Source organism: Naegleria gruberi (genome assembly GCF_000004985.1).
Source record: "Naegleria gruberi genomic scaffold NAEGRscaffold_5, whole genome shotgun sequence".
NCBI lineage: Eukaryota > Heterolobosea > Eutetramitea > Acrasida > Naegleriidae > Naegleria > Naegleria gruberi.
This window is the reverse complement of record NW_003163322.1, coordinates 414,041-427,732: the sequence shown is the minus strand read 5'-3', so window position 1 is coordinate 427,732 and position 13,692 is coordinate 414,041. Positions and strand designations below refer to the sequence as shown.

At 34.4% G+C, this 13,692-nt stretch overlaps 5 protein-coding genes and 1 non-coding gene across 6 annotated transcripts; 3 read left to right on the top strand and 3 right to left on the bottom strand.

Moving 5' to 3' along the window:
* Positions 1-24: 24 nt before the first annotated feature.
* Positions 25-1,488, bottom strand: NAEGRDRAFT_56908 (cation efflux domain-containing protein; the record flags this gene model as incomplete). Its single annotated transcript, XM_002681577.1, has 2 exons — positions 1,117-1,488; positions 25-1,035 (listed from the first exon to the last, which is right to left on the bottom strand). Exons 1-2 carry the CDS (start codon positions 1,237-1,239, stop codon positions 25-27), a joined length of 1,134 nt encoding a protein of 377 aa, XP_002681623.1. The 5' UTR covers positions 1,240-1,488.
* A 376-nt stretch (positions 1,489-1,864) lies between these two features.
* On the top strand, positions 1,865-2,800 carry NAEGRDRAFT_82455 (uncharacterized protein). The gene has a single exon (XM_002681735.1). It carries the CDS (start codon positions 1,933-1,935, stop codon positions 2,770-2,772), a length of 840 nt encoding a protein of 279 aa, XP_002681781.1. The 5' UTR covers positions 1,865-1,932; the 3' UTR covers positions 2,773-2,800.
* On the bottom strand, positions 2,757-7,107 carry NAEGRDRAFT_78278 (uncharacterized protein; the record flags this gene model as incomplete). The annotated part of the gene is made up of 5 exons (XM_002681576.1): positions 2,757-5,272; positions 5,642-5,981; positions 6,024-6,500; positions 6,537-6,645; positions 6,987-7,107. 5 exons carry the CDS (start codon positions 7,105-7,107, stop codon positions 2,774-2,776), a joined length of 3,546 nt encoding a protein of 1,181 aa, XP_002681622.1. The 3' UTR covers positions 2,757-2,773.
* A 254-nt stretch (positions 7,108-7,361) lies between these two features.
* Positions 7,362-12,396, top strand: NAEGRDRAFT_78277 (uncharacterized protein; the record flags this gene model as incomplete). The annotated part of the gene is made up of 4 exons (XM_002681734.1): positions 7,362-7,533; positions 7,620-7,747; positions 7,875-8,258; positions 8,307-12,396. The coding sequence occupies 4 exons, from the start codon at positions 7,362-7,364 to the stop codon at positions 12,378-12,380; spliced, it is 4,758 nt and encodes a 1,585-aa protein (XP_002681780.1). The 3' UTR covers positions 12,381-12,396.
* A 121-nt stretch (positions 12,397-12,517) lies between these two features.
* Positions 12,518-13,351, bottom strand: NAEGRDRAFT_37734 (proteasome subunit alpha type 7). Its single transcript, XM_002681575.1, has one exon. It carries the CDS (start codon positions 13,344-13,346, stop codon positions 12,567-12,569), a length of 780 nt encoding a protein of 259 aa, XP_002681621.1. The 5' UTR covers positions 13,347-13,351; the 3' UTR covers positions 12,518-12,566.
* A 205-nt stretch (positions 13,352-13,556) lies between these two features.
* NAEGRDRAFT_t69 lies at positions 13,557-13,629 on the top strand. Its single transcript has one exon. It is a non-coding gene; the product is annotated as a tRNA-Lys (tRNA).
* The last annotated feature ends 63 nt before the right edge of the window (positions 13,630-13,692 follow it).

The following is a 13,692-nucleotide window of genomic DNA, read 5'->3' as shown; positions in this document are numbered from 1 at the left end:
GTATTAATAATACATTAAGAATTTTTAATCTCTTCTAGAATCGCTCAACAAGTATTCAACAATTCTGAAATTTGTCAAATTACTACTAGGTTCTAACTCTATAAATGTTGCTTCTGGAATTTGTCTTCTGATATCATCCTCAATGTCAATAATTTCTCTCTCCATAGCCTTGGTAACATCTTCAGTATACCAGTTGAGGAGTTTCATAAGTTCTTTAACATCTTTACCCTTTCTGATAAACTCCTTTTCATATCCTAGCTCTTTGAGTACTTTACAAAAATAGTGACCATTAAAATCAACTTCAATAGTAATACTAAAACTGGTTGGACTGAGCCACTGTGATTGAATTGCATAGACAGCCTCAATCGACTCCCTTCTCATTAGAATTTCTCTAACTCTAGCTTCGGTCTTACTATCAATACTTCTACCAATTAAATAATTCTTGTTAAGTTCGATGAGGGAAAGAGAGACGACTCCTAATAAACCACCAATAGCCAATGAAGCAACTGTATCATAGACAAGATTGTTTGTGTACACTGACATGCCAATTCCACCAAAGGCAATAAAAACACCCAAACAGGCAGCCAAATCTTCAAGAAGTACAGCCAATACCATAGGATCCTGTATACCTTTGAGGTAGGTCAATATTCCCATATCTTTTGGTTTTTCTTCTTTCAAATCTTTGATTACACTCAAAAGAACTCCTCCATCAATTATTAATGAAATAAAGAGTACCACTGGTGTGACTAGACCATAATTACAAATCATTGTAGTGACCATTTGATCTGGCATAAAATTTGATAATAGTGAATAAGACCAAGACTCCTTGTCAATTAAATGATGATGAGAGGCAGCTATCGACTCTGTCAAAGAGTGCTCAGTAGCTACATTATTTGATGTAAAACTTTCTGTAATTGGATGTATCAAAGTTTGAATTCCATTATACATGACGGAAAAACTGCCTACCCAGAAAATACCCAATGCACTAACTAGTGAATAAAAGTAACGAGCTCTTCCGTATCCATATTGATATTTCTTTTATCAAGTCCATCAGTAATATAAGTTAATAATAAATTAATAGTAAATAATAATAAATATTATGGTAAAGATACCTACCTGATCCGGAGTTCTTGATGATTGTTTAATACCCAGAAATAATAATCCTTGATTTAAAGAGTCGATGAGAGAGTGGCAAGTTTCAGCCAACATGGTTGCACTTCCAGAGGAAAGATAAGCCATAAATTTGATACCAGTAATGAAGGCGTTACCAGCAATGGCTTTCACAACAGCATTTCTACTGATTTTTTGTGGATCATACTCTTGACCTTGTTGTTCGGAGGAAGAATTTGGAGATGAAGTGATTGGATTTCTCTTGGAAAAATTACGTAATGATGTTATTGAAGATGAAGAAGGATAGGAGAGGAAATTCTTCTTCTTGATCGAAGATGTTTCCGATAAATTATTGTGAAAATATTTTGATGATAGCACTGTGCCACTTGTTTTGTTCAATAATTGTACTATTTGTTGAGAAGGACATTTATTCGAAATTCCAATTTTCAATAATGATGATGAGGGCACTACTAATAGGGACGTCCTCCTCGATGATGAAGCTGCCGTAACCAAAACCCTCTTCATTTTTTAAACAATCTCTTGTGTCCATTTCGATAGTAAAAGAGCACTGATTGGAAATTGATTGAACAAGAGAGCAGCTAATACTTCTTTGTAAAGTGAGTGCTGAACAACAACACTCATAATTGTTTTTTCCCACTTATCAAAAGATCTACAAACCAACATTAACCACTAACACGTGTTTCCTGTTCACGCACTTTAATCTTCCTCTTCTTTCAAAAAAAAATTAAGCAAGCTTTGAATCGCCAAGGCTTTACTTTTATTCATCAACAATTTATTTTCTTTTAATATTGTTATCGGAGAATGTCCTCAAGCAGTGTGCTCGTTACTATTGTTATTCCAGCCTTTAAAGAAGCTGCCAACTTGAAGGAATTGGTCACTCGTATTTATGATGCTGTGGAAACACAAGAAATTAAAACTCTTGATCAACAAAAACTCATCAGAAGTAATACTGAAGTGATCGTTGTTGATGATAATTCAAAGGACGGAAGTGATGATATTATTAATGAATTGGCAAAGGATAAAACTAAATATCCAAACTTGAGAATTATTGTAAGAACCAATGAAAAGGGTTTGAGTAGTGCTGTCTTGAGAGGATTTGATGAAGGAAAGGGTCAATATTTGATGTGTATGGATGCAGATCTTCAACATCCACCTGAAGATGTACCAAAAATGTTCCAATATTTATTTAAGGATAATGCAGTAGAATTCGTTTTAGGAACAAGATATGGAAGTGGATCTATGAGTGTTGATAGTAATTGGCCACTCTATCGTCAAATCATTTCAAAGGGTGCTAGATCTTTGGCTAGACCACTTACTCCACTTTCTGACCCAATGTCTGGATTTTTCGCTTTACCAAAATCAGTTTATCAAAGAGCTCTTTTGAATTCTGTTAACCCAATTGGTTTTAAGATTGCCCTCGAGTTATATGCTAAGGCTGGTGTTAAAAAGCATGCTGAACATGCCTTTGCTTTTGGTGTTAGATTGCACGGGTTTAGCAAACTTTCTGGAAAGGTCATTGTACATTACCTCAAACATTTGTATGATTTGTATCAATTCAAGTATCCATACATGTTGCACTTGGCTGCCATTATCATTCTCTTATTCGTTTTTTACATTCTTAGATTAATTTTCTCAAAATAAATCATTTATTCAACAAGTTTTCTAGGTCAAGCAAGTGATTTTTCAGTTTTTCTTTTTCGCGTTCCAAATTTACGCTATTCATGCTAGAGTATAAGGATGCAGGGATTTCCCTTATGTCAGTATCTTCCTTATTGCTAATATTATCTTCAATGATTGGCGTTGATGCACCAGCCGAAGGAGTATTATAATCACCATTGCTTGGAGAAGGTTGATTCTTATTAATAAGGGAGTGTAAGTGTCTATCAAAACTTCTTCCTAGAGATGCCTTATAGTCAACCTCTGGAATGGAAATGCTATTGAACACTAGTTGGGGAGATGAAATTTTGTTTACAGACAACTCGGGTGAAATACTAATCTTGATTTGTCCAACAATTTTCGACTTTTCAGCGTCTTCAATATGATACCAACCATCTATTTTTTTCAGACCATACCACAGACCAGATAGATCAATATTAGAAATACCTATCAAGTAATCTTTGCTTTCGTCCTTGCTGAAAACTTGAAGGGAAAGATTTTCAATTTGAGAAAATATTGGAAGTTGTAAGTATTCATCCCAGTGGGGATTGCACTCATTTTCAATTGATCTGGTTCTGTACTCTCTCTTTTCCAAATCTCCAGTTGGATGAACAAGTCTCACAAAAGAGTATGGATTCCTTGGTTTTACACCATGATATCCATAAATTTTTGGTAAATTAGCCTCTTCAATGTTAATGTTGAGATAGTTCAAAGGTGCCTTGGAGGGAATTACTGGACTATTGACCTCTGGTTCTTCTATTACAGATTGATTAGGAGAGAATGTTGTTTGAACCTTGACTCTCTTTCTTGAAGTGCTTTGAACCTTCAAGTACTCTTCTGTTATTTTCAGAGCTTTTTCATCCATAGTAACTTCTGGCTCCTCCATTTGCTCTATAAATTGAGAGTCATCTTCAGATTGAAGAGAAAAGCTCGTATTGGCTTGAACACCAATATTTTTAAAGTTATTACTGTTGAGAATGAGGCTTTCTCTGATCTTTTGTTGGTGTTCTCCAAAATTGATCTTTTCACATCCTAGTTTGATTTTAACATTTCCATTATTGAGATTATCCGATTCAGTGTTAATAATATTGTAAATTCCACTTATATAGGCTGTTTTTTGATTTCCCTTTTCAAACAACTTTTTCAAGTCAATATAGACACAACCAATGAGTTTGGCTCTTTTCCTAATGGTTTGCTCGTCTGCTGGTTTTCCGTTATCAATAGAGCAATAAATTTGTATTGTCATCTTTTCCTTTTCTACCAACTTCTTGAACTTGGAGTCAATAACCTTCTTAAACTCTGTAGTATGATGTAGTATTGTCTTTGAAACATTAGTTGAAGATTTATACAGCCTGCTATCAATGACAGAATCTTCTCCCAACAATCTGTAAGATAAAAAGAAAAAGCAAGGTATTGGTTGCTCTTGTTCTGACATGTAAAATGGCACTAGACTCTCTGTAACCTCTGTTGGTATATTCACTTCTTCAATGACAATAGTAAACCTGCAAATGGAATGGGAAGGTTTGTTTGATTGAACCACTTTGGAATTAGGCTCTTTCAAAAACAGGTTGTTAACAGTATTCTCATCAAAGGTCATACTAATATCTACAGTACCAACAATGGATTCATCTTGTGCATAAACATCAAACCAACCTGAAATACCATTCTTACATTTCAATAGATACTTTAAAGGTATCGCAACTGTTCCAAGTTGAATTACTGTTGGGGTATTGGGACTGACAATCCTAGATTGAGGAATTCTATGGAAAACTTTGAAAATGATCTCATCATGATTCAAAGTATGGAACATTGACTCATCAATAAATATCTCAAAAGTATGCTCAAAGTCCCACACTGGACAAAATGTTTTGGCTAATATTGGTGTTTGAATGGGTTTACCTCCACTAATATTGTCAAACTCAATGAATGGATTCACACCAATTTGTGATGCTGCTCTAAGGTGTGAATTGTATGAGCCCACTTTAATGGCAGCCTCTTTCAATCCAGTTGCTCTATTGATTCTCACCGTCAAACATGACAACACAGGAAGAGGTATACATTTTGGTATATTAACAGGTTGTTGTTGACCTTGGTGATTTCGAGAACTTGGTTTAGAGATAGGATGAACAATATCTTGGCTTTCGGTAATAGGGTATTGATCTTCTTCGTGATACTGTTCCTCTTCTTCGTATTCTTCTCGTGGTTGTTCGATTTCATCATTTGGTCTTGGTTTAAAGCGTTTGTTATCTTCTATCATGTCTCTTTCTTCAGGATGTTTATCTCTGGATTTTGAGAGGGAAGACCTTACGAAATTCTGAATCGTCATTGCAGCTCTCTGATAATTGAGGAATCCCTTGACCTGGAACTCTGTACCGAATGCCAGCACGCAATTCATTTCCAAAATCACTTCATCCGAAACAGGATTGCTACATGAAAATGCTCCATAATGTCCAATCACTGGTTCCTCCTTATTTGGAAACATGTACTGAGAATTTTTTTCAAAAGAAAATGCCTCATAGAAAATATTAAGATTGAGAAGATTGAGTCCAAGAAAATTGTTGAAATTGTCAAATATTTCAATAACCATACAACAATCTCTAAACTTTGGGAGAAATACATTTTGGTTGGAGAAGGAAAATATCTCATACGTGTTGACTCGAACATCTTCATCGAAGGTAACTATGATGTTTTGGGAACTCTTTCCTCTATCTTTTCCAAAAGGGAGTTTAAAATCCACCTTGATTCTACAGTTATCCTTTTCTTCTATTCGTTTGGTTAGCTTGGCAGAAATTATGTGAAACATTATACTGAACTATTCTTATTAATACAGTTAATCGAATAAATCTATACTTACTCTGGTTTTAACTGGTGGTTTTTCATCAACATGAATGTGAGTGTGGAGGTGTCTGAAGACTGGATTTTCCTGACTTGCTATTGGTTTAGGCTCAGCAGGGGTATATTTTTCTTCCTTAGGTGATTTTACCTTTCTCTCTGCAATGGTAGGTGAATTATTTTTGGTTGGATATTGAGGTTGAGGAGGAGGTGATTGGAAAAAGTGGTATATTACAGGTTGGGGAGGTTGAATTGGAATTTTTGGAGGAGCAAGGGTTTCTTCTTCCTCAGGCTCTTCCTCAGAGAGATGGGTTTCATCAAAACTAGCTCGTGGAGAAATCGTTGATATGGAAGCAGAGAAACTTTGAAGAATTAAAATGCTCAGATGAATTAAGAATACTTACTTATCATCTTCCTCCTGATCCCTCAAGAAGAAGGGAACTTCATCCGTAGATTCTCTGTTATTAAAAGAGTGTATATCGAAAAATGGTACATTGCTTTCTGATAAATACTTTTTCACTTCATTTTCTAGCATATTTGCATTCTGAATTAGATCGTCAATTGGATCAGTTACCTTTTTTGGTTCAAAGCTATTGCTTGAAGGCTCCCGTATTGTTACTGTCTTTGATACGGTTTTTTTTGGAGCTTTTTCAGTTTTTTCATCCTCTGCTGGATCTGTATCGTAGTGTTTCAGTACTTGTGGTTTCTGTTCTTTCTTTTCTTGCTTCTTTTCTGTTTCTCTTGTTGAGTCACTTTCTATTTCTTTCTGAATTTTTGCAGGTTTTTGAGGGGAAGAAGATGTCACTTGAAGAAAATAATCCAATGCTATTGTCACTTGAATACTTGCAATAATTTCATTTCCTTTTTTAGCGTTGAACCATCTATTGAGGGTCAGAAAATGATATTGAGATACTTACTCTTTTTGAATAGCATTTGATGATGAAATTTGAATAACTGGTACTGCTGCTTCAGCAATAATATTTTGGCTTGAACAATCCACAATCACCAATGATAAAATCTTTGAATCTAATATTGTGTAAATTAATGAAATTGCATGAATACTACATACTCGACAGGTATATTCTAAATATATCCTCTGTTGTTTTCACAGGATATCTTACAGAGATTTTGGATTTATCCTCCTTGCTGTTTGATTCATTGCTGGATGGAATAAGTGACACAGATCTGTCATCACTTCCCCACCAAATTGGATGAATTGCAAAATTATTATTATTATTATGTAATCCACTTGATGCAATGCAAGCATAGGAATATCTCTCCCAAGCATTGGCCTCTCACTTTTGGAGGCAGTGATTCGGAAAGGATGGGCTCATCTTTTCCTTGCAAGAAAAATGGATGTTGTCTACTAGTTTCACTGACGGCTACATTAGGAACTATATTATTTGATTGTTGTTGCACATTTGCAGATGTTGATTGTTGTTGTGGTTTACTACTATTGGGCGATGACGAAGGTGGTTGTCTTCTCATGTTTTTGCATTTTTTTGTAGTTTGATTCCCGCCATTTTCGATCACATACAAAAAACCAATTTAAAATAAATCCAACAAGCTACGTAACGCCAATTTTTTAAATCATCCAATTTAAATCACATAAATCACAAATAAATTATTATCAATACCAATTTACATAAATTTACATAATATTTTTCATCACCAGGTAGCAGAGTAATGTATTAATAATATCATCAATTTAAATATTTCGAGCTCTTTTTTTTAATCAAAAAATGAGTTCTCTTCTCAAGGTACTACAGAGTGAGTTGAGATCTTTATCTGTGGAAGCACAACAGAAGAAGTTTCCGGCAATCAAAGATGCTGCTGATCGTGGTGTCAGACAACTAAGATCGATACAAGAAAAGATGGAAGAGCAAGGTATTTCATCTGATCAAGTTATTCAGTGTATGTGGTCTGTTTTATTTTGTGGATTAAAGTGAATATTTTGATGATGGAAAATATCTTCGGAATTTATTGTTATTATTATTTAGTGATTAAAGGAAATAATGAGGATATTGTTAAACCATTTCTTATAGCTTGCGAAAGCAAAACAACAAAATTAATAGTGACTGCTCTATCTTCACTTCATCAACTTTTACTATATGGTGCTGTACCCGAGGTAGGTTTATTGCTTTTCACAAATTCCGAACAATCACCATCAGGCTGGATTGAATATTATTGTAGAAACAGTCAGTCGATTAGGACAACACACAACAGAGGAAAATGTGCAACTTAAAATTCTTCAGTTAGTCTTGGCAATTTTCACTGCACGAGAGGGTTATGAACTTAATCAAATTACACTCTCAAAATTGTTAAAATTATGCTATTCACTGGAAGGATCTAAAAGTTTAAATGTTGACATGACTGCTAAAGCCACTCTTCGTCAAGCTACAATATCAATTTTTGAATTTTTAAAACCTAAAATTAATCCAGAGACTAATGAAGAATTGGAAAGATCCATTGATGAGGAATCTAATCAATTCAAGAATGCATTTTTGTATTTTAATGATCTTTGTGCTACTATTCAAGGTGAAACAGGGGAATGGCTTGGAATTTCAAATATAGATATTAATTTTATTCTTGAATTGGTTGATTCAGTACTGTCACATTATGGAAAATATTTTACAACAGTAAGTACAATTAATTATTTATTATTTAATTAATACTTTGTCTTACAGTTTGATCTATTCAAGAATATCATCAGTCAAAGAATGACACCATTTTTATTGACAAATATTAGTAATATTTCTAATGGAAGTTCTACAAATTTTTCTTTAATGCTTCGAGTTTACAAGCTTTTAAGCTCTGTAATCAATTCATTTGGTTTGGTTCTTCATTTTGAAACTTTTACTCTTGTCATTTGTGATCACTTGCGAGATGTTATTGAAAAATCTTCCAATCAATGCAACAAGGTATTGGCTTTAGAAGTGTTGAAAAGTATATTTTATGATTATGAATTATTGATTCATATTCATAAATCTCTACCTTCATCATCTGAGAATGGTGAATTGAATATTGATGGACATATTATTACAAAACTTTCTAGTGCTGTCACTACCTATGTACAACAGTTACTCAACTATAATACATCAGCCACTCCAGGTACTCCAACAGACCCGATGAGTGCCGAGAAGAATACTCAACCAATTAATACAGGAAGCAGTAGCTTATCTGCAAAGTTAAGCAATTTTGATTTAACACAAAAACAAACTTCAAGACTAGATATTCTAGTTGACAAGACTACCTATTCACCTTCTCTTGGAGAATCAATTGGTGCTTGTTTAGAGTGTATCACTGGATTAATAACTTCCCTGAGTATCATGTCAGGTATTCAGAAACCAACTGGTCCTATCAAGAAAAACCAAGTTGATGAAGATACTGAAGAATCTTTGGAAAAGAAAAAAATATGCTCAATATTTGTAAACCTTGTTTGGGCGCCAACATTAACTTTATTGTATATTCTCTTAGAGGTTTGTGAAGGTGATGAAAATATTCAATCAATTTTGAGAAACTACCTCTTATTTACTCATACATGCGGAATTACTGGATTATCAGCACCAAGAGATGCCTTCTTGACAAACCTTTGTAAATTTACCCCAAAAATCAAATTATCCAGAAGAACCTATTCCAGTTCTAATCTTAGTAATACTAGCGATCTATTCTACACAACTTATGAACCAGTTGTTGCAAATAGTGCTAACAGCCCAACCGATGTAACAATGAAAATGGATGACCTCAATAGAAAATCTGTATTGGTCATGAAAATATTGTTCAATATTGCTCACTGTCTTGGTGGATTGTTGGGGAGCAGTTGGTACTTGTTGCTTAAGAATTTCTTGGTAATTGATAAGCTACTCAACCAAAGAATGCCTTTCACATCAGCACCAGAAAGTGAACAAGAAGATTTAAATATTTTGTTTGCAGCTTTACAAAATTTATTCATGAGTACCTCTCACTTGAGTGATGAATCTGTTCTTGTAATGTTGAAGTCATTGTGCAGATTGTCACAAGATACAACCAATAATGCCCTCCTTGGTGAAAGTAGATTATTTGCAGCACAAAAAATTTTGGAAACTGTTCAAGTCAATATGAATAGGGTAGAGAAAACATGGCCTCTGTTTTCCTCTCACATTCTATGGTTGGTAGAGAATGAAAATGAACATACTCGTAAATCATCTATTAATTTCGTTTATGAAGTTATCATCTCAATGTATAGACCTGAGAATAACAAATATAGCGTAAGATTTGGAAACAAGGACGGAGAATTGGAAAGTAATGAGATAGTATCTCCAGATTTGGAAAGAATTGTGTTTACTATTTTCATGGATATTTTCCAATCATCATGTGATTATATGGAAACAAGAGAACAACTTTTGACAACTCTTAACAGTCTTATTGGTAAATGTGGCCACAAGCTCACTACAGCCTGGACTGTTTTGCTTCCATTGTTAAAAGAATGTGCTGCTCTTCCTACCTCGAAAAAGAAGTCAGCAAATAGCACTGTAAATAGAGCCAAATTAATTCCACTTGGTTTCAAGTGCGTACAATCCATAGCCTCCAAAGAATATTTACCAACATTAGGATTTGAATGTCTTACAGAGTTTTTCACTGTAATCAGTGCATATGTCAAACAAAGAGATGCCTCAGACTTGAATTTAAGTTTTGTTGCCATCAATTTATTTATGAGTAGTGCTGAATTTTTAACTGACAGATATCCAAAAGTAAAGAATCAAGACACTTACAAAGATGATAAAGAGGCAGGAGAAAATGAAGGTGATTTGAGTAGAGTTGATGAATTGTGGTTGACTCTTTATGAGCAGCTCAGAGAAGCAACTGTAGACTCTAGACCTGACGTTAGAAACTCTTCCCTTAAAATCCTATCATTTGTAATGGTTTCACAAGGAGATCAACTCATCAAAAAGACATGGGAAAAGTGTATTTCTGACATTCTCTTGAAGATTCTCGACATGACACACGAAGCTGCTACCTCTGCTGAGACCAGTTTAGAAGATTTTGAGCTCCCAACAGCAGGAAAAGATGCTCAAATTGAGTCAGATGATTCAAAGAAAAAGAAGAAACAAATTGTTGTTCACCACACAAGAAATACTGCCGCTAAACAATGGAGCGAAACAAGAGCCTTGGTAATTGATTTCGTATCTAGAGTTGTTTGTGAACACGGAAAAACTATCCTTTCTGAAATTCCATTATTTGTTGATAAGGCATGCAACGATATTACATTATTTATTCACAAGTCTGTCCTCTCCAAAACATCAGAAATTGCCATGACAGCTGTTAAAAATCTATACGATATGATCAGCTGTACAAGAGGTAAAATTAAGCAAAATCTGTGGAAGGGTGCTTGGGAAATTTGGCATACACTTGCAGATTTTTCCAAGTATGTCACTAATGATAAGAAAGAATCATTTGTAAATGTGGATACAATAACTCAACTATTAGATGGTATTGGAAAATTATATGAACAACAACAAAATGGAGGTGAAAGTATCTTCACTCAAGAGGATATTAGAAATGTTATTAATTATCTTATTGACCAATTTCTAGTTTGTCCTGCAGCTGTAAATGTAATAATATTCCCATCTGCCGTGCAAAGATCTTGTATGGATTTGGTTTGTAAAATTAGTTCATTCTCTGACGAAACTAGAGAATACATTTTTGATATTTTAAGCAATCATCTTCCTTCTAAGAATTCAATTAGAAAGGGACAAATAGAGACACCTGTCAAGTATGCTGTTTTACTTCAAAAAACTTTGCTTGAGTGTTGTTGTTTGCAAGCTCCTACAGCTGTTAGACAAAAGCTTTTTAAGCAAACTATTCAGTTATTGGGCGATATGATTCAAACCAAGTTTGTCAAACAATCCAATCAAAAGAGCTACTTTTTATGGAAATCCTCCATCAAGGGTTTAGAAAATGTCGTTAAGGCTTGTGTTATTTCTCCAGAAGACAGTTTTGTTAAAGATGTTGATGAGGAAACATGGAAAGATTTGTGTATCGCTATTGAAGAATTCCTATTCCATGAAAGTTATATTGAATCAACAGACGAGGATGAGGAATATGAGGATAGCAGTAGTGAAGAGGATAATGCTGAAACTGAAGAGGAAACTGATGAAAGTATTTTACTGACAGAACTCATTTCTAAATTTGTTTTAGTACACATTGATGCCACCACAGTTAAAAAGAGATTGCTCATGATATTGGAGAAGGCAACACATTTAGCCCCAAAGAAGGTTGCCAAACATTCTCTCAAAACACTCTTCTACTTTGTTTCCAATGCCACACAAAAGTTGGAAAATGTTTCTTCTAAAGAAGAAGATTTGACAGAGACTGAACGTAATGAAGTAGATTTGGGAAGATTTGTTTTACCAATTTTATTCAAGCGATGCAAATCCATTTTGAATCAATTCATTCAAGATGATAAGAGAAGTGGTAATTGCCCTCTGCCAAAACACAGAAGACAAGAATTGTACAATACACTCATTGAACTCAAATCTATCAGGGTAAATCCTTTACTGTACTCTGAGCTTAATAAGTTATCTGAACTTTCTGAAAATCAATCACTAGCTTTGAATGGATATCAAGGATTGGTTGTGAGATTATTCCCAGTTTTGTGCGAGTTTATTTCCTACAATAGTAACAAAGAATCCATCTCGGCAGTTTTGTTGGAAATGTTCAAGATTGTGAGTAAGGAACTTGGCATTGGAGAAGCCCATCTTTTGATTGATTCAGATGAATAAAAATGGTCTACTTTTTTAATTTCTACCAGTTTTTAAATTTAAGCTCTTATGCCAACATTTACAGAGATTATTTCCACAAAGAAATTTGCAAAAATAAAAAATATGTAAACAAATAAAAAAGTAACTTGAGATAATTTAAATTTCATAATTTGTTTAATTGAGGATATAATACATGTTATGTACAACTTATTGTTGTTGGGATGACTTCTTTTGCTTCTTGGTTTCTTCTTCAAGCTTCTTTTGAGCTTCAATTTCCTCAACATACTTTCCGACTTCATCATCGCCCAAAAAACGAAGAGGTTCCTTAAACTTTAAAACAGCAACTTCAATGTTCTTGCTTCCACTTTCCACAACTTCAAGAAGAGCCTTGATGGCAAGTTTAACAGTTCTTTCTTCACTAGATTGAGTACTTTCAGTTCCTAAAATATCAGTATCATAGTTCTTTTCAAGGAATTCTCTGACAGTTTTTGAGTTTCTTCCACAAGTGTTAGCTTTCCATGAAGAGAATGTACCTGAAGGATCAGTTTGTGATAAGGTAGGAGTTCCGTTTGGTTCAAAACCAGCGATCAAAGTACTGATACCAAATGGACGGACACCACCACTTTGAGTGTATTTTTGTTGAACTTGAGCAATATATCGTGTAATGTAGTCAATAGATACTTGATCTTCAAATTGTAAAGCATAGCTTTGAGCATGCAATCTTGCCTTGTTAATCAAAACACGAGCATCAGCAGTCAAACCAGCAAAAGCCAATGCACAATGATCATCGATTTTTACAATTTTTCTTACGGAACGTGTTTCTTGCAACTTGGCAGCAGTTTTTCTTTCTACAGCCAAAACAACAATATCTGTTCCTCTAACACCCACAGCAGTACTACCTTTTCTCACAGCTTCCATAGCATATTCAACTTGGAAAAGGTGACCATTTGGAGAAAAGACTGTGATGGCTCTATCGTAACGGGACATGATGATGTATTATTTTTTTTAATTGTATTTTTCATACAGAGTTATTTTTATCTTTCATTCCTCTCATAAAAACAAGGAAGAAAAAAACCACCATCAAAACTGTTTGATTAACCTATGAATCAAGATCTGAAAATATTTACTTTTAATAACCTGACAAATAATCGGTATTACTTATTGTCATGTTGGAAATAAAATAAACATATCCGAGCAGCCCTGCTAGCTCAGTCGGTAGAGCGTTGGACTTTTAATCCAACGGTCGTGGGTTCGAGCCCCACGTGGGGCGGTTGAACTTTTTAGTTTTGTTTTCTTTTTCCCGCCGTTTTTGTAGTGTTTTATCTCAAACAAC

What these genes read in the sequence shown, in the direction of transcription:
- NAEGRDRAFT_82455 (XM_002681735.1), top strand. Translation starts at nt 1,933, where the DNA reads ATGTCCTCAAGCAGTGTGCTCGTTACTATTGTTATTCCAGCCTTTAAA.
- NAEGRDRAFT_37734 (XM_002681575.1), bottom strand. Translation starts at nt 13,346, where the DNA reads ATGTCCCGTTACGATAGAGCCATCACAGTCTTTTCTCCAAATGGTCAC.